The 19440-nt window shown below is 32.3% G+C and overlaps 2 protein-coding genes across 6 annotated transcripts; one reads left to right on the top strand and one right to left on the bottom strand.

The window, feature by feature from the left end:
- Nucleotides 1–193: 193 nt before the first annotated feature.
- On the bottom strand, nt 194–5307 carry LOC116778068 (syntaxin-7). Its single transcript, XM_032671932.2, has 8 exons — nt 5107–5307; nt 4849–4956; nt 4570–4639; nt 4345–4495; nt 3763–3856; nt 2035–2150; nt 1702–1857; nt 194–1631 (listed from the first exon to the last, which is right to left on the bottom strand). Exons 2-8 carry the CDS (start codon nt 4949–4951, stop codon nt 1545–1547), a joined length of 777 nt encoding a protein of 258 aa, XP_032527823.1. The 5' UTR covers nt 4952–4956; nt 5107–5307; the 3' UTR covers nt 194–1544.
- A 1376-nt stretch (nt 5308–6683) lies between these two features.
- On the top strand, nt 6684–19406 carry LOC116778065 (PAN2-PAN3 deadenylation complex subunit PAN3). 5 transcript variants are annotated; one of them, XM_032671924.2, is made up of 20 exons: nt 6684–7047; nt 7134–7236; nt 7309–7395; nt 7463–7504; nt 7580–7606; nt 7686–7727; nt 7813–7839; nt 8881–9015; nt 9374–9461; nt 9705–9803; nt 11012–11110; nt 11401–11643; nt 11814–11953; nt 12060–12181; nt 12459–12561; nt 12939–13075; nt 13423–13504; nt 16653–16768; nt 17589–17751; nt 17964–19406. In XM_032671924.2, exons 2-20 carry the CDS (start codon nt 7162–7164, stop codon nt 18075–18077), a joined length of 1941 nt encoding a protein of 646 aa, XP_032527815.1. In that variant the 5' UTR covers nt 6684–7047; nt 7134–7161; the 3' UTR covers nt 18078–19406. The 5 variants fall into 5 exon arrangements, 4 of the variants coding, with proteins under 4 accessions (XP_032527815.1, XP_032527817.1, XP_032527818.1 ...); XR_004354102.2 differs by lacking the exon at nt 17964–19406 and having other exon boundaries at nt 16640–16768; nt 17589–17731; XM_032671926.2 differs by lacking the exon at nt 7813–7839.
- The last annotated feature ends 34 nt before the right edge of the window (nt 19407–19440 follow it).

The following is a 19440-nucleotide window of genomic DNA, read 5'->3' as shown; positions in this document are numbered from 1 at the left end:
TAAACTTCTTACTTAAAACAACTACGCTCGCAAGCAGAACTTACTATCACTAGATATACGCAGAGCCTATTTCTTACAATTATAAGTTAAATGATTAGTTAATAAAATATTAGAGCTAGCTACCACATACCCACACTATAAACTATTTTAGTTTCTACAACTATTAAGAAACAAAGGTGAAATAAAAGTCGAATTTGTTTGACGACGGATATATTCAAAAGAAGTTGATAGTCTAACATACATTGGAGCGTATTAACATTCCAATACATTGAATATAATGAGTAACATGAAACTAAGTCTCATTGAATACTGGTACATAAATATACATATATAAAACGCGTTATCTCTTCCAAGAGACTAATAATAATTATGCAAATAAATTTATAACTACACATTAGAAACTCGTCTAACAGAGATGTTGGATATTTATTCGATTATATACAGACATTCAGAATATCATAAAAGTTACATTAATGACGTCATAATTCTAATTCTTAATAAGTTATATTTATATGTGTAGTAAACATTCATTAAAATATTTCAAGATGGGCGAAGTTAAATACCAAACATTTAATGTTGAAAGTACTCATGGTTATTTCATTTGTAGAAATGTTAAAAATGTTATATAAAAGCCTCACAGTATTAAAAGCAGCTTATGTAAGTTATCGTACTAGTTAAACAGCTATGCAATTGTTACACTAATCAGTTTTCTTATCAAGTAAAAAGGATGACTGCACACAAAAATATAATAGTTAAGTAATATTTTATCCAGCACCTAAAAACAATAAACTTAAATAACAGAATAAACAGAATCTCATTTCATCTTCCACGCAATTATAGCATAAATAAAGAATTCATTAGGAAATTTTAAAACAGTAATTTTCTAGAATGGTTAAATAAATCTTAAAACTAAGATACATGTAGTGACATAATATGTATGTATGAAATACTTTTGACTTACAAGATGTTGAATTGGAATCAAAATCAATCAAATGTTAGGCCAGTTTACATAAGCACGTAACTTCGCTTGCAGGACATACTGAGAAATAAATACAAGTAATAAAATATAAATGGATTTTTTTTTTCAATAAAATCGCTTGGCGACCTAAGTACTGATGCAATATATAGATAATATGAAAAATCAATCTATATGCAAGTTTTATTATACGTAAAAATATATTCATAATGTATACCAGCCCTAAAAAACCCAATAATTTTATATTTACGAATCAATTGAACCACAAATAATTATAATTTATAATTATACCATTCTATACAGAGGAATATTAGTTATATTATCTCAAAAACCGTTGGTGTGTTTACTGTGATTAAATAAAACTAAATGTATGAAAGCGCACAAAGTGATATATAATGAATAGAAAAAATCGTAAACGAAAAGTATTCCAAACAACTGTCCAACGACGTGTTTAATCGTTGAAAAGTGTGTGATATATGATGAGATATACATCATAGAACGTTAGGTCGTACGTATAGTTGAGAGCGCATTGCACACCGAGCCAGAACAGCACGGTGGCAAGCCAATCTCAGCGACCCAGCAACAGCACCAGCGTCACCACTACGATGACCATCAAGATCATTGACAGGATCACCTTCTTCTTGCGCATCTTGTTCTGGAATTATTATATGTTTAAATAAATAAATGAATATTTTATTTTTAATGTTATATCTTTAAGACTTTACCTTGTAGGTGGCAGCCTGGCTGAGCTCGCGGGCGGCCGACTCAACGTTAGTGGCCGCATCCTCTACGTTCGACTCTATAGACTCGACCACAGCACCTTGCTCGTGGATCATGGATCCAAGGTTTTTAAATATCTGGTTCACGTCCATTATATCGTTCTGTAATGGACACCTCAGTTAGAATTAAATAAACAAGAAAAGGTAATAGCTTAATAGTTTTTGCTAGTGTCTACTGACTGTATTTCTAATGAAAGAATAGCCAACGCCAAGAATATCTGTGTATCAAAATCTATGAAGGACATATGCCTATATATTAAACACGTCATGTATTTTAACCTCGAGCTGTCGTATGTCCCTCTCGCGTTCCTCCAACTGTTGCAGCTCACGCTCGGAACTGGAGGACAGCTGCGACTGTCGCACGACACGCTCCCCAAGCTCAACGCCCTCTCCGCCTATAAAATATTTACCAGAAGGACTAAGAACAATCCTAAAACCAATTTTTCATATCAAACTCGCAGTGGAGCTAAAAATATGAGTGAATAAATTTAAAAAAATGGTACAGAGCAAAAAATTTTAATTGGTTCCTTGGTAAAGCGTAAACGATAAGTTTTCAATACCAGTCTTTGGTTCTAATTAATTTCAAATCCATTACGTGCTTCATAAGGTTGAGAAAACAGAAGTTAAAAGAATGAAAGGCAGAAGGAGAAGGAAAACCCAATTGCTTAATTTTTTATCAACATTTTAGATTATAAAGCGAACTAGGTGTTTCGTAGATTTTACTCATGTACATGTCTTATTCATATGTTTGTAGTTGTTAAGATAAGGGCAGGAACATCAAACGGACGTGCAAAAGCTGACGTCTCCTTTGCCATCACATACTGGATCATAACGTTTATCTATACTTTCGTGTTACTTATCTACATACATATAAAGTATTTTAAGTAAATCTTCCGCTACCCCATCTTATTTTTTATAATCTAAATAATCCCAAATTTTTCAAAAATAAAAACTCACAATCATTGAGTAAGTGAACATTGAATTGTGGGTATTGAATTTTCGTTTTTCATATTTTAAAACAATCTAAATACAATCATATATACTTAAGGCTGACTTTTCTTTAATAATTAAGAAAAAATTTCGAATTACTATCTTATTTAAATGTAAGAAAGTACAATAACGGGTTAAGACCAATCCTGAGGTATATAAATAAAACAACTAAGTATTACAAAACATATAACACAAACATCGATACGGAAGACAAGGTTTTGTCGGTGGCAGCGATGACGTAAACTTCATTCACTTGATATATCGAGGTTTTACTCGTTATGTTAGTCTACTAACAACTCGAACGTAATTATACCGTATACTTACGAAATATTTCAAAGTATTTCCTTAAATATCAGCATTGTAAAGAATTTAAATCCAGTACGTTTATATTAATACAAAAATTTGCTTATGCCCATAATAAATATCAATCAATATTTGTGAAAAACAAAAAAATTATGAACAAATTTTTAATTTCCATAGATAAAATGCTATCTTTAAAAATAAATAAAGAAATTAATCTAGATATTATTATACGTAGATAAAAACCCTCAACATATTAATTTAAAATGTTATAGAAAAGCACTAAAAAAAAAGTTGTATTAATGTTGAATGTTATCATTTCACATATATACGTTAAAACGATAAAAAACGATAATATTTTCCTTCTTTTCTATTGTTCGTGATATGAAATATCCAATGTTGACGTATTATTATTCTCCTTAATGAATCACATTCAATTAATTTGATAAAAATTCCTAAATGTTACGAAAAAATGTATATTATACATTTTATAGTATTCAAAATACAAGTATTCTGATATAATTTTACGTTTTTATAAAATCAAGATGTGCTAATAACAATAAAAAATTTAAATCTATTCCTTTATCATACATATATTTGGAACTTAAAAAAAATCATCGTTAATATTATAATATTTTTATATAACATTAAAATTCTTTAGACCTGTTTCTGTAAAACCTGTTTAAAACTGTGATCATAAAATTATTTATCACTAACCTCCAAGAGCAAACGGATCACCGATGTTAATATTTTGAGCTTTGACTTTACGAACATCATCCTTGCTCTTCTGAGCCGCTGAACGTTGGGTGGCCTGGACACACAAACCTTTGTTACCTACATGACTTTAGTTGCTAGTTCATCAAAATTCTTTGAATTATAAGTTTTTACAACCTAATGTATAGCAATCAGTAAAAGAAAAGATTCTTCAACAGTCAATTGATTTTTCACTTGACCCCAATTTAGTTTCAATAGTCTCTCGTCTTTTCACAAAATTGGAATAATAAATTATATAAAGTAAATCATAAAGAAAGTTCTTATAAAGTTTAGAAAAAAGCAAATGAATTATTAGTTTTAAAATACTTGAAATTCTTTGTTACTAATTGTATACTGTTTATTTAAATCCTATCATCAGAATAATCAAATGTAATCATACAATAATTTGATAAGCTCAAAAATTTCGCAATGTAATAAATATAATTAAATGTGTATTAATTTACCATACATTAAATTTTTGCTTGTAATAGCAGTTCAAGCTTTCAACATCATTAATAAAGTTATAAAAGATGTTTAGATACTGACTTGGAATGCATTGAGAGTGGTCATGTACTCATCGCTCAGCCGCTCTCTTGTAAGCTTATTAGCTGGAATGTCAGTCGGAGTCTTCATCAGCTCCATAATCAATGATGATGTATCCTTTGCCAGCTTTTGGGTGTAATTTTGTATTTGGCGCCTGAAAGATAGACAATAATTTCCAGAATAACGGGCTGAAGATCCCTGTGAAGTAAAAATAAATATATATCTCACAATTGATTCCGCAACTCCTGAGAATCTTGCGGTGTCTGGAGCTGGTTGACCATCTTTGACATAGAGGACACTGTAAAATATTATTAAGCTATAAACTTATTGCCAATAATAGTTTAGGTGAACATTTTTACATTTAAAAAAAATATTTTATGTAAAAATAAATAATGTAATTTGAAACAATTTCTTATTTTAAAATAAATTTAATTAACTAAATCTGCTTAATGAGAAATTGAATTAACATTTCCAATTTTAAATATATTCAAAGAAATGCACACTCACCATTCTGAGATATCTTTTTAATATTACTTGCGATTGTCGATGACAGACGCTTAAAATTGTCGTTGTCTTCAAACGATACTCCCCCCTGGTATGACGCCTCCATTTTGCCTTAATAGAAATTTACCAATTACAACTTCTATCAATTTTCCAACGAATAATCGTATACTTTACAGTAACTGGACGCAAATCAACCATGTTACGTTTCATTTAACTATAGTGAACGCAATACCAGACAAAAAGGAAAAATACAAAACTCACCTTAATCAAATTAATGTACAGATGTAACTTCCTACACTCACTGTTTACACCATCAGGCAAATCAGCATAAAATCTTTCCACTATGAAAACAAGACAAAATAGGATGACTCTAAAAAGGATAAGGGATAGTCCCAAAACGAATAACTTCTCCCGACCGAGATCTAGATTCGGCAAGTGCAAACCTCCAACTAAAATATTTTGACGTTGACAGCTAGGAAATTTCTATTAAGTACCTAGGCAGTGATGGCACAGACAAGCTTTTCTTATATGCTAAAAAGAGTACTTGATATGATTTATAATATTATTGTATGTCAAACTTAAATCATTCTCATTTATTTTTTTGAATCTCTTTAAATATTATGTTTTATTACAAATGGAGCAAAAATACCTCATTAATTGACTGACTATACATAATTACAATAATTTTCTACTACATTTATATTCATGTTAATGCATTTTTTCTATGAATACATTATCAGTTTACTGGAAAGTTTATTTTCTGAAACAATTTTCATTTGAAAGTAAAAATTTATTGACATATAAAATTAAAGCCTAGCCATAGACACGACACTCTTGGCCTAGCTCAATAAAATATAGGCACTAACTGCACACTTAAGCACTAAGCCCAATGTATCTGTGTGAATTTAATCATTACATAGCATTCAGGACCCGGGCAGAGCTGTATTGATTTTTCATTATATAATACTGTGCGTTGCACTCTCAATGACACAACATAAAATTATGATATTTAAATTAAATGACCCTGTAATTTGATTCAAAAATACTAAATGAGAAGCTTATTCGTAATGAAAATAAAATATGTCTTGAATTTTAATTAAATCATAAAATAGAAGAAAAGAAAAAATATCACAAATTTAAATATTTATATGTATTCGTTTTATTCTCCATTGTTCACAAGTTTAATATTTTATTTATAGTTTACAATAAACCTGTTGGATCTGTAAACATAATCGAGAATTTAAGCAACCAAAGAGTTATGTTTTGCATTATTTTTAGTAAAATTACTATTTGGAGTAAAAAGCCATGTTTATTACATTTTATTCTCGATACAATGTTTTATTCTTTTAGTTTATTATTTTGCTCTTGTCATTGAAAAATCACAGATTTATGATATAGCCTTCTTTAAATACAAGAAAAACAATCAGTTTTTTTTTAGCTAAATTTTATTGCTCATTATTTTTTTTTATGCCGAAAAAAATCTATACAAACTTTAATGTTTTGGTGATCAAACAGTGATATTAATTCACAAAATGTTTGTCAATTTGCAATAATTTAAAAAAATTATAAAAATTTAACATTGCAGCTGATGTAAAATATGGACGTCTCATTTCAGAAAACATTAAATTATTTTTTACTCAAATATATTTTCCAATTTTTTGTATCTTATAAAAATCCTAATATTGCTTTTATTACTTAGTTATATTATTGACAAATTAAAAGAAATAGAATAGACAAAAAAAATGGAGTAACAACGTTACACCTCAAATAAGCAGGTTAATAGTTGTCTATGATATTATCCGATATAACTAAAGGAGCAACAGAATATATAGGTAGGTCTATACAAACACGTATACAATTTTGCTGCGCTGTACGCTGTAGCTGTATGCCTGTATTATTCATTATGTATTTGTCTCCGTGTCGGAGTCGGCGCTTATTAACTGAGAGTGTGAAATATTTTATGTAGAATAGATCAGAGCAGCCCTTGTCATTTCTTGTTATACAAAACAGTGTATATAACGATATTATAAAACAAAATGAACTTATTTAAAGTTGAAGTACTTTTTGTCTAAGGTGTATAAATATTTTTCTCATAGAAATCGGTAGATGTAAAAATGTATGAATGGTACATTGTGTCCGGTGAAGTGCAAGTACCTGAAATATTCTGAAGAAGATGAGGATATATTAACTTAGTAAATCGAGGTAAGGATAACGCCGCGTCATAAGTGGATTCCATATTATTTAAGTGTAATGTTCTCGACACACACCTTTTGTTTTTTTCGCTGCAGAAGTCAGGCACTTTGTACAATTACCAAGATGGATCCATCAATCTACCTGCAATACTCGCCGCCTAACGGGCTACCTCAAGAGTCAAAACTGGCTACATATATGGTAAAACATTAAATTGATGACCACTGAAAAAACTGATGAAATGTCTGGTTTTAACCATCCCAATATTTCCAGAACCATTCTACGGTTACCCCAACAAGGTCTCTAAATCAAGCCATGAGTAAGCTGAGCATTGAAGCTTCTCCAACATCATCCAAAAAGGTGATCATCTTTATGAGAATATAAACTTTAGTGAAAGTTTCATGCAATAATTAATGCTTTTTTTTAGCCTATGCCAATGGCAATATCAGGCCACGTCCCACCACAACAGGTAAAGAAACTCACAAAGAATCAAATTAACATTTTAAATTATAAACATCATTTAACATTTGGCTTCCTTCTACAGCAGTTAATCCCTCACCCTCAACCACCTGTGAGTATAATGGAAGGAATCAATATAGTTTATACCATAACAAACACTAATTATTAAAAATTACTTTTTGCTGCCGAAGCCGATAATGACTCATATTCCACCACCTCACTTGCCACCGCAGGTATGTTCACATTGTCATATAAGACCCTCATGAGTCTTTTGTACATGTAAATAACATACTTTATGTCAATTTGTTTTTGCGACAGGCATTGCTAGCTCATCCACCACCACAGGTATAATAATTTTATTTTTTCATTATTGTCAGAAGATGACATATGTATCCTTTTTAAAATCATGTTAGTCAATCCTCATTAACCAAAGCAAGAAACACATTTAGTATGCATATTTTTATTGTTCCTATGTTGTTGTTTGTGTTTTAGATAGTATATGCTTATGTCATGTGTGCTTTATTAAAAAAAAAAAAATTATGTTATTGCTTTAAAAATGCTCCAATATCATATGAAAATGTTGTCTCAACATGCGAGCCCCAGAGCATTATGTAGCTATAGTATAGATATAATATAGGGGTGCAACACCAAAGTAAGTTCAGCTCAATTCCCAGACCTAGGTCGTATATTTCGCCTGCGCGGATGCGTCCCGGGAAATACCTGTATTGATTGCACACCCTGTACATATTTGTCGTGTCTGGAATGGGTTGGGGGGAGGGGGGTTATATGCAATTTACGTCTGAGCCGCGATTAAATGAACGCCATAGAATACACTTACATGGCAAATATAAAAAGCGATCGGAACATGAAACACAGTATGTTATATTCATATTCGATTTTAATATTTGGCTATTATTATAAAAATAGAAATAGAGACGTAGGTACCGTTGCAACGAGTTATATATTTATAATTTCGGGCATTAATTATACTTAGTCCAAAGTTCATTGAACCTCTTCTCTACAAGGGAGGCTTTTATAAAAGATAATCCTTAATTTTATGTCTTCATAAATTATTTTGTTGTTTTTGTGTAATAATATTCTAGTTTTTACTATTTGGCTTTGGCATTAATGCACATTTTCTTTGTGTTAAGAAAATTTAATTTAAATTATTATTATCAATGTCGGTACACAAAAGGATAAAAATTTTAATGCGTTAAGCTACAGAAGGATTAATAATATTTTATAAATTTGACAACTTTTAACCAAATAAATATATATGTAGCATCAACTACACATATAACTATAACAAGACAAACCGTAATTGGTGATAGATTAATTCAATTGTCAGAACTACCAATGGCGACATCACCTGCAATTTTAATCTAGGTGCTGATTGGAGAGTTCGTTCCAATCAATTACTACACGCACACACCATCGCACACCCTGATCCAGGAGTCACCTCAGAGCTCCCCACCAGCTCCTATGCCCATGCCGATGCCTGTCACCACTCAGGTGCACCAGGTACTACCGATTTTTGACAATTTTCAGAAGTGTCATACAAGTTGTAACGTTGTTAGCCGTTTATATACCATACTGATATATGTTTTATTTCAAAAAGCAGGAAATATAACTGAAATCTTCCAATTAAATAGAAATAGGAGATGAATTGTGTATGTTTGTGTCTTTACGAAAAATATTTTGTTTCTTTCGTAATTCGTTAACATTGATATCAATTCGAAAGATAGCGAATGATGTCTCAAATTTAAGTTTGCTACAGATGACATTAAACTTCTACAAAGTTTAGATGGTTAATCTATCTTTAATGAGGGTTTCAAAAACTTTCAAAGAATTATTAAAAAAAAAAACATTATTTCGATAGGAGAACGTGGGTGGTACCACTTACTTCTATTCAACAAATGCTGACTCCCTCAATGCCTCTGCAGTCATGAACACTCCAGCGGCAATGGGTAAGTAGAAAAAGTAGCATAAAAATTAAAATTTTCGAATGAATTCCTTATTATTCTAATATTAAACCTTTTGTACTACTAATACGTAATAAGACAGTAAAAAAATAATTTTGATCAATATTCTGCAATTATAACTTACAAATTTCTGTAAATGTTTTAATATCAATTTTGACTGCTTTGTTTATTTCAAACACCTTGTTATTATTTATTTTCATCCATATCATTTTCTACGGTGTTAAAAAGGTCCTGATGTGATGGGAGTGGGGGTACCAGTTGCCAGCCCTTATGCCTCACAAATGTATGCTGGACCCACAACCCACTCGGGCGCAAACCACAAGTCAGGTGAGAAAATTATAAGTTATACAGCTGGGCCTTTAACTTATTTTACATTATTTTTTGTGTATTTTTAATCTGTAGACTTAATACGAGTTGGCGTATAAAACTACACAGAGAGCGTCCAGTTTTTGTGCGATGATTTATTTAACTCGGAGGTTGTTTCGATCTGAATTTCTTGTATTTCAAAGTGATAAATAATAACAGCTAGTTGACGCATATATAAATGTTTTTGTTTGACCAGTTTAAAATATATTAAAATATTTTAATGCGAATTGTATTGTTTGCCTTCAGTCTTACTGAGCGGGTCATTGAATTAATTTATATGTTTCTCTTGGAGTGTTATAAAGTTTTTAGCAGACTTTTTCTTTTGTTAAACGTCATCAGAGAATTTAAATAGGTTAAATCCAACTTTCTCCTAATGTTATCAAGACTAGATTGGTTTGCTTAGGCCATAACATTTATATTTTAGTATACCTTTTCGTGACATTATCAATATTATAATAATCGTCATTAATTGCGTCATGTAACACAGAATCAATGCTCTCGAATACTGTTTTAACCACATGGTGGTTCTAAGTTCCGATAGGTTAAAAAAAACTCACATCAAACTGAGTTCAATGCAATGATATTGGCACTATGCGATAATATAATATTTACTTTAAACGTTGCACATTCTGCTCTTATTATAATGCGAAATAAAATACGCTTACGATGCCTTGCGAATACTATAGTTTTTTTTTTTTGGTCTATTCATGCAATCGGCGGAATAGCTTACAAAGCTGAATCGATTTTTTTATATTAAATCATTTGGCAACATATATTGACATTTCATTATCAAGCAATAGATGGTAATAATCATATGATGTTGGTCTGAATATTTTTTTATTGAAAAGAAAGAAAAAACAAATACAAAAATTCATCATAATCAGTAACAGTAACAATATAAAATAATCTATATTTAAGAAAAAGAGCTTTGAATTTATCATGGTAATATTTTAAAATTGTTTGCGAATGTACTGACGAAGTGATATGTTTTGACTCTACAATGACACCTATGGTCACTCAATAAATGAAAATATAAAGCGAAATTAATTTAATTCGATATAATAAAATATAAAGCGAAATTAGTTTATGTAATAATCATAAGAAAGGCAAAGAATTTGTGTACTGCTTATATATTAAATGTACAAACACTGATGAGTGTTCTGTGTTAGGTCTGGCGCAGGCTTTCTACATGCCGGAGACGATTCGCGAGGAGATCTACCAACGAGCTCAAGATGTCTTCCTACAGCATGACCCGATGGCTTATCCAGGTATAGGGAAACCTATTTCGGTTTGTACCACACACGGGGAGTCTTTCGCGAGTACATATTCAATTAAAATTATATTATTCGGATTTTCTTTTAAGTTTCTCATTATCTGTCTACCCATGATCATGGCAGAAAAGATACAATGAAGTAGGATCAAATGTAGGCTAAAAAATACGACAAGCATTTGCCGAAAGTATTTTAGCAACATACGGTTCTTCCAGAAATAGTTCGCAGTAATACTTCCTTCTATATATCATAGCATTATTAAATATATGACGTGTCGAATCCGACAGATATTCCGGAGGTGGTAGACCGCTACGCTGAGTTGGTACCTCTGGAGGCGACGGGAGCGCACGCTCTGGCAACCTCCTACCGGGCCACTCACCGCCGGCGAGCTGACCACGTGGCGCTCCGTAGACTTCACGCGTGCGTCGGCGCCGCAGCCCCCGGCAGGGTTGATATTTGGAAACACCTCGATCATCCCAACATTGTCAGGCTCCAGCAGTGCTTCACCACTAAAGCTTTTGGAGATCACTGTGAGTATAAAACGATGAAGAGATTGTATATAGTATAGCAGCTTTAATAGCAATATATATGGCAACATTACGCCGATCTAACCGTAAATACATGACAGTTAACAATAAGGAGTATATTAACAAGAACAATGAAAAGGATTTATGTATTAAATAATATATATGTACATCAGCACTGGTGTTGGTCTACGACTATCACCCAGCGTGCATCACGATGCTGAACAAATACTTGGGCGGTGCCGGCGGTGACGTGAACGGATTCATGGATCCGTTCTCCTCAGATCCAGACGCTCCTAGACCCTATACACATCAGGTATGAAATGTTTTGTCTCTTACCGATACTTGATTACTAACATATATCTAGTGGGTTTGTCCCCAATTAAATTTACTGTACCTTAATTATGACTGTTGATAAACAGAAAAATGCGATGTTACGAGCGGTTGCGACCGGCCAGTTGTTGCCGGAGGCCATGTTGTGGAGTATGTTGGTGCAGTTGACGTCCGCACTGAGAGCTATACATGCACACGGGCTTGCTTGCAGGTTAGCATTGTTTAATTTTCTTCTTAATACAATATATTTGATATTCGTCTTGAATTATTAACTTGATATTCGAGTTTTAATGGTAACGTTTGAAGTATAAAAGAATGTCGGCATAAAGTAGTTATCATTTAGATAGTTTGCGTCTCTCATAATCCTATATTGCAAATTCAATAGCTTTCTATGAATAGATTTATAATGGCACAGTTATGAAGCTATCACAAGTGAATTCTATTTTAAAGAGGATATAAATAAAAATAATAATAAAATTTAACCCTAGGACCCTGGAGCCGAGTAAGGTGATAGTGAACGGGTGTCGTCTTCGTATCTCGTGGCCGGGTATAGCAGACGCCATGCACAATGGCAGCTTCGATGTTATACAGGTTGGAAGATATAGTTAAATAAATCTAAACTCATTCCTTACACTGATCTCAGAGCTTAGAGAACCGATCACAGTACACAGATTATAACATTTATTATAGTATATATTATTTTCAATACATTTTTTGAATAAATTGGAAATATTGTAATACAAATAACGGTTCATATTATTAGATTCTATGTTTGTCTTAAAAAATACATGTGTGATTTGATAAATTTCCATATAAAAAATAAAAAAAATAACTATTCATCTTAATTTATTCAAAAATACAAAGTTCGGCTCATACGTTGGGTAGATTAAAAATTGTCCAAATATTAAGTACGTTCTGTGTTTATACTAGTAATTACTTTAAAGATGATCAACAAGTGTACATTACAGGCTCAGCAAGAGGATCTGGTGGCTCTTGGCCGTCTGATTCTTTCTTTGGCGTGTCGCACCGTACACTGCGATAATATAAACGCCTGCATGGATCTCGTAGCAAGAACATACTCGATGGATCTCAAGAATATGCTCATGTTAGTTGAGGTTTTAAATAAAACTTGCCAATAAAAAATATATATCTCGATATAAATAGAAATAAAGAACAGGTAAATTTCCTAAGCTCAATGAGGTTTTATAAAAACGTGTAGTAGAAGAGTGAAGATGCTGTCACATTTCAATACAAAAAATTTAAGGTCCGTGTCATACAATTTCTTTTTGTGTAATGAATGAAACTATTTCTTTTTATAATCTGTATGTTATTAATTTATTAACATGAAATGTCTTCGTGTAAATGAAGGTGAACCGTGTAATTTTTTAATAATTTAAATAATGCAAAAGTAAATACTCTCGACCATACAAACGTATGGTTCGGTGCTACCAGGTATTTGCTGACTCCGTCTCCAAACGTTCGTCGCACCATCACCGACATAATGCCTATGATCGGAGCTCGTTTCTTCACGCAGGTATGTACAAGTTATAAGCATTATATATCCTCGTAATATTATAAAGGCGATTGTTAGTTTAAGTTGAATAATCGATTTGGAAATCGATTATTTTTGCATATAAAAGAAGTTTTAACTGTGATTACAAGATCTAATACGATAGGCCTAGTAAGAAGAGATAATATTGTGTTATCAAAAACGCATGGAATCCAAAACTTTTATAAGGAACAGAGCATTTTCGTGGAAGTAGAAAAAAATATATAGTCTCCTTTGTTATTGAGGGAATGTAAATAAAGAGAGCCCGATAGCTTTTTATATAAAATGATATCCTTTTAGACTAAAAGAGGAGTGATATTCAAGTATTTGACGGAAGTGAAATTTTGAATAGACAAAGTGTTAAAAATCAACATTCTGATATAAAAAGAAATCTAAATGTGGTAGTGATTGGTACTCTATATTGAAAACGATCACACACTATAGAGAAAAAACAGTACACGTGCTCCTGTAAATAAACAAAACAACGTAATTCAAGAAGAATGCAAAATTTTATGTAATTAATATACTGTAACCTACAAAATTAAATATTGCATAAAATATATCGCTAATGATATTTATATTAAGTCACCAATTCGATAGATCTACAAGAGGATTTTTTACAATAAGCAGATTCCGAACCAATCATACAGATGGTGGAAACCTAAATACGAGTGCTAGGCTAGGACAGTTGAGATTTAAGTAACGGTCTTGCTTATTCAATCACTCAAAGAGATAACCAGACGCCCACAAAGACAACTATACTCATTAATATTAATAAGTTTCCATAGCAATGTCTGTGAGAAACCTGATAAGTAAAAATATGAAAAACACAAAAAAAATTAGTTCAGCGAGTGAGTTTCATATTTAAGTAATCTTTTATTTTAAAGATCTTAAAATTGGAAATTGAGCTACAAAAACTGACCTTTGTCTTGTAACATATATAGACCAAAAAAAACAACACCACTTATGTAGGTGAATCGTTTAAAACCACTTGGAATATCAATAGCTTGAAAAGTAAATCTGCTTAGAAGTAAATAGATTATAGTGTTATCCAAATACATACTAGAAAAAAATTAAAGCTGAACTAAAATGGCAATCAGAAGATATAAAAAAAAGCAACCGTCGGAAGAAACTTCGCTTACATCTGTCAAGAAAATGGCCAATCCTTTAAAACAAGCAAGTTACTTTATTACTAAATTGAAGAACTGCTACTTCCTGGATAGTACATTTGCAAACTGCTTTAATTTACGAGCACTTGTAAAAAAATTCTTCCGTAGCTGGAAAAGTCGAGATCACGTGTCTGACGAAAATTTACATCAATCCATTATCGGAGCCAATAGTGCTTGTTGCAAATAAATTCTACAAAATGAATTCAAACTCGATGTAAGGAATAGAATAAACGAACTCTTACTGTGGATGGGTCGAAAGTGGCAAGGAGTCTTTTAAAATCTGAGAAATTTAGTAAATGCCTATTCTATTCGACAAACTTCCTCGTGTTTCCTTCACACAGTACACAAGATTATAATTCATCCAACAAATAAAAACGTCGACATTAGCAAAATATTCCACGATTCCAGAGCGAATGAAGCGATAGCAATTAAAAAAATAATAATATTAGATTTTTGCAGTTCCAAGGGATGGTTAGTGAGAACCAACAAATTTTTGTGAACACTGATCTTCTCTTTTCATAATTTATATGAAATTGACAATTAATTTTAAATTATTTTTAACAACATTTGAAGTTTAGCGCCTTAATATTTCTGTGAAGATTAATTGAGTGAGAGTCATTAACGCATTTTATATGGCAAATGCATTTATGGAATTATTAAATATTAATTGTTATCTATTTTATACATATATTTGCCCTCCTTAATTGCCCATCTCTTTTAATATAACCAATGATTTGATGTTGCGACTATTGTTCCTTGTTGACCATAACCTACCTAGACCGATATGAAGCGGCTATACTGAACAATGCACCTTTTGTTTGATCTTATATAAAGGATCTATTCCTAACAATAACATTTACAGTATCTGTACTTGTTTTTATTTTATTTTATTATTTAGGTACTATTTATGAAATTAAATACTACAGCCTACAACGGAAATTCAAAATAAAATTTTTAATAAAATCATGTAACATCTTGTATGTAACATTTCGAAAAGTGGGCGATAAGGCCCTGTTGTGGGCGCTGCAGCCGTACAGGGGCGCGGTAAGAAAAAGATGAGGTCGTTGGGTTGAGGCCTCCAGAGTGATTTGCAATTTCATTTAGCTAGGTTAAGGTGTAGTAGTTTTTCAGTAGGTGAAAAAATTGGGGCGCTAAAAAAAAATATTCTCGAAGAGGACAGTAGACGAAAAAAAAATTTTTGGGAACACGTACCTTACTCGATTCTTGTTGTTTTAAATATTAATTGGAAACTGTTTTAATGAATTTATATATATATAAAATATCATGAACATTGTTAAAGATAAATCATAGCCATCATGAATGAAACGTGATATTTTAAAATAAGGGTTGTTAATTTTACCAATCGGAAGACGTTCCAGCACTATGCGGGCTTAACAAGAGATCTGACAGCACTATCCTAAGCATCCAGTGCTTTTGCTATTATACAAAAGTGTTCCTTATTTCTCACACATCTATGGATTTCAAGCAAGAAGTATGGCAGACACCAATGAAGCCGAAAGACAGTGAGAAAAAAAATGTAACATTTCCTTTGTTCTGGGTAAAAACAAATATGATCTAAAATGATAATAACAGAAAAAAAATTAAATTTCAATGACCTCCGAAGTAAAAATACCTGCAGGAAACTAAACAAATTAGAAGACATATCAAAGTGGACTAAACATTCAGAAACAGTACAATCTCTACTTATAATCAAGTATAATTTATGACGCGCATTAATTTTTTTTAAATTTCAAATTTGTTTATTTTAAGTTGACAAAATAAAAATTTAAACCCAATTTTTTTGTATGTTATACTAAATTGGCTTATTTGATATTTAGATCGCAACAGGGTATTAGATAAAATAATATTTTATTCCAATACTAAATATGATGTCAATTTAGTGCGCAGAAGTTTGCAGATGTTAGAACTGACAGCATATTATAACTCACAGTATCATGTTGAAGGTGGAAGCGCTAGAGCGGCGCTCGGACGCCTTCGAAGAGCAATTAGTGAATGAAATAGACAATGGTCGACTACTGCGTATTCTTATCAAGCTTGGAATTATAAACGAACGTCCAGAGTGAGTACTTTATATATTAAAGGTAAACAAAAAAAAAATGTACAGCATAACAAAGGTCCCTTTCCGTGATGAATGGTATGCGAAAAAAGAAGTTAAAAATATACCATATCCGGGCAATAATATTAAATTTAATTCGTTCTATTTTAAAGTTGGAGGTGAAAAAGTGAAGTAAGTGTTTGTGACATTTTTGTGACATTTCTTGTAATCAACGTGGAAGAAGCTACAAGACGGTTTTCGTCCTATTATTGTAATAAATTATTATTATTTTTTATTTTTCTCAGAAACTACTGGACTCAATCGTTTCTTACATCCAATATATTATCAAATATAATTTCCAAATGGGATTTTCTATAACCTAAGCCTTCGGGCTTTTGTCTCCTGATTTTTTATTTATGGATAATATTATTAGAAACAAAATAGCCATTATTAATATAGTTATAAAATAATATATTACATGATAAAATTTGGTGATATATTCAGATTACTGTCTCACAGTGTTATATTTGAATTAACGTCGACGACCTCAAAACCTTGCAGTTGGTTCAAGGTTTTAAATTAAATAAACAGGTTTACAATTTCAAAAAAATATTTATGAAACATTGAAATGCTTATTCGAACTGACAAATCTATCTCTCATGAGGCAAATCTTTGTTTATTGGAACAAACAATTATTTGATGTTATCATTATATATACGAAGTTCACTTGGTCTCATTGAATACATAATATTATTTATGTTACCATGAAGTACGTCTCATATATATGTATTTTATTTTTAACAATTTTTACTAACACAAGTAAAAAAACAAAATGAGTTTATAGGTTGAACATGGATACGAGTTGGTCGGAGACTGGGGATCGATATATGTTGAAACTGTTCCGAGACCATATCTTCCACTCGGTGACCCCGGATGGCCGCCCCTGGTTGGACAGGGCTCACGTGGCGGCCGCCCTCAACAACTTGGATGGAGGGAACCTCGACAAGGCAAACGACAAATAAACGAATAACACATATACAATATATTGCACTTAGTGTAGTTTTTCCAAATCAAGTTGCAATTATGACCACCTTTTTCACCTTTGATTTTTGTTTTCAACCCAAAATTTTTTAAGCCACAATAGATAACAGTGGAAGTTGATTTTATTTACCTTTCTGCCAGTTTGCGCTGCGAATGATAACGCTTATAATGTGTCCAGGTGGAACTGATGTCGCGGGACGAGCAGAGCGTGCTGGTCGTTTCGTACGCTGAGCTGAAGCACTGTCTGGAGAACGCTTACGAGGAGGTGATGGCCGCCGCGGCCGGTCCCTAGCCCGAGGAGTCCCAGGATAGGGCGTGTTTCACCCCTACTCCGATACCGTCCCCCCTCCCCACACCCCCTCCCTCGCCCGCGCGACCTCACCCGATGCCCTTTGCACCTTACGGACCCATCGGCCCCATCCCCCCCTACACAGTCGTCTACAGATGCGTGTGCGCGTTCTGTCTCCCCGTCTACAGGGGTTGAGGAAATGTACAGTAATATCCGGCCAAACTATTGCGACCCTGTATGCTTTTTGTGTAGCGATGCCTAGTGTCGTAATATATCCGCCGTTTCCCTATCGGTGTAAGTAGATGCGATCCTTCGATGTTATATTAGTGAAACGCGGTAATGGCCGAGAGCAAGTGCGTATCCAGCTATACGAGTGACCCGACGGACTTGTACGGTTAGTTGTAAGGATGAGGATGGATCCATGTTACTTAGTGGGGAAGGAACAAGGTCTGCCCCCAATACATAATAAATATACGATCTCATTAATTAATGCTCCTTCTACGAGCGCTATACGAGTATGTACGTCTCGTCTACCGTTTTAGATTTCTATGACGCCCATTTGAAATTTTGTTTATATGAAGTCGGCCGCCCGAACGTGAGCAGCAAAACATTCCACACGTCGCCATGCAGCGATCGAACGAATTTATTTGAGCGTCGACATTCCTCTTCTGGGTTGAGACCCGTAACAACCCGGCAGTTGGGTCGAGAGTGTGCGTAGATCTGAATTTGTATTAAATATTATATAGATCATATATAATCCATTACATATATTATTGAACATTATATTCTATAGTAGTCATTATTGATGTTTAAATAATATTGATGTGCAATTTACGACTAGTACACGTCCATCGTGATATATTTTAATCCGTGGATATTATATTTATTGAATATTATTATATATAAATGTCATTTTTTTCTTAATAGCCGTACCGTTGATGTTGCAAATTCTGATCTATGTAGTAGCGATCACTCTGTTTATTTTAATATATTATGGTGGTAATATACTGAGATGTTTCTAAGTGTATATTTTTTTTAAGTAAATAAATTATGTGAACAATTTCATTTTTTTTAATTTAAAATAATTTTTACCAGTTTTTTTATGTGATGTATGTGTACTCAATTCTTATTCATAAAATATGTAGAAGTTTTGAGACAAACATCACTAAATCAACATTCGTTGACTACATAACTATTTTTAGGTTTCTTGAAACTGCAACTATAACTGTGTAGACTTGACTTAATTACTTGTTACTTATAAGGTATACTATAAATATACAGTAAACTGTATTTTGACGCAGTGTCTTCTCTATAAATAAAAACTAGTAGAAAGTTTTTCTTTTATTTCGAACCGTCTTGTATAACC

This window comes from Danaus plexippus, chromosome Z (assembly GCF_018135715.1).
Source record: "Danaus plexippus chromosome Z, MEX_DaPlex, whole genome shotgun sequence".
Lineage (NCBI taxonomy): Eukaryota > Metazoa > Arthropoda > Insecta > Lepidoptera > Nymphalidae > Danaus > Danaus plexippus.
Note: the sequence above shows the minus strand (reverse complement) of the source record. Positions and strands in the feature narration are given on the sequence as shown.

Excerpts from the sequence above, each read along its gene's own strand:
- LOC116778068 (XM_032671932.2), bottom strand. The coding sequence starts at position 4,951 with ATGGAGGCGTCATACCAGGGGGGAGTATCGTTTGAAGACAACGACAAT. Across the intron at positions 2,151-3,762 it reads TGATCCGTTTGCTCTTGGAG|GCGGAGAGGGCGTTGAGCTT; the intron begins GTTAGTGATAAA and ends AATATTTTATAG. Across the intron at positions 1,858-2,034 it reads GGGACATACGACAGCTCGAG|AACGATATAATGGACGTGAA; the intron begins GTTAAAATACAT and ends TGTCCATTACAG.
- LOC116778065 (XM_032671924.2), top strand. The coding sequence starts at position 7,162 with ATGGATCCATCAATCTACCTGCAATACTCGCCGCCTAACGGGCTACCT. Across the intron at positions 7,607-7,685 it reads TCCCTCACCCTCAACCACCT|CCGATAATGACTCATATTCC; the intron begins GTGAGTATAATG and ends TTGCTGCCGAAG. Across the intron at positions 16,769-17,588 it reads ATTATAAACGAACGTCCAGA|GTTGAACATGGATACGAGTT; the intron begins GTGAGTACTTTA and ends ATGAGTTTATAG.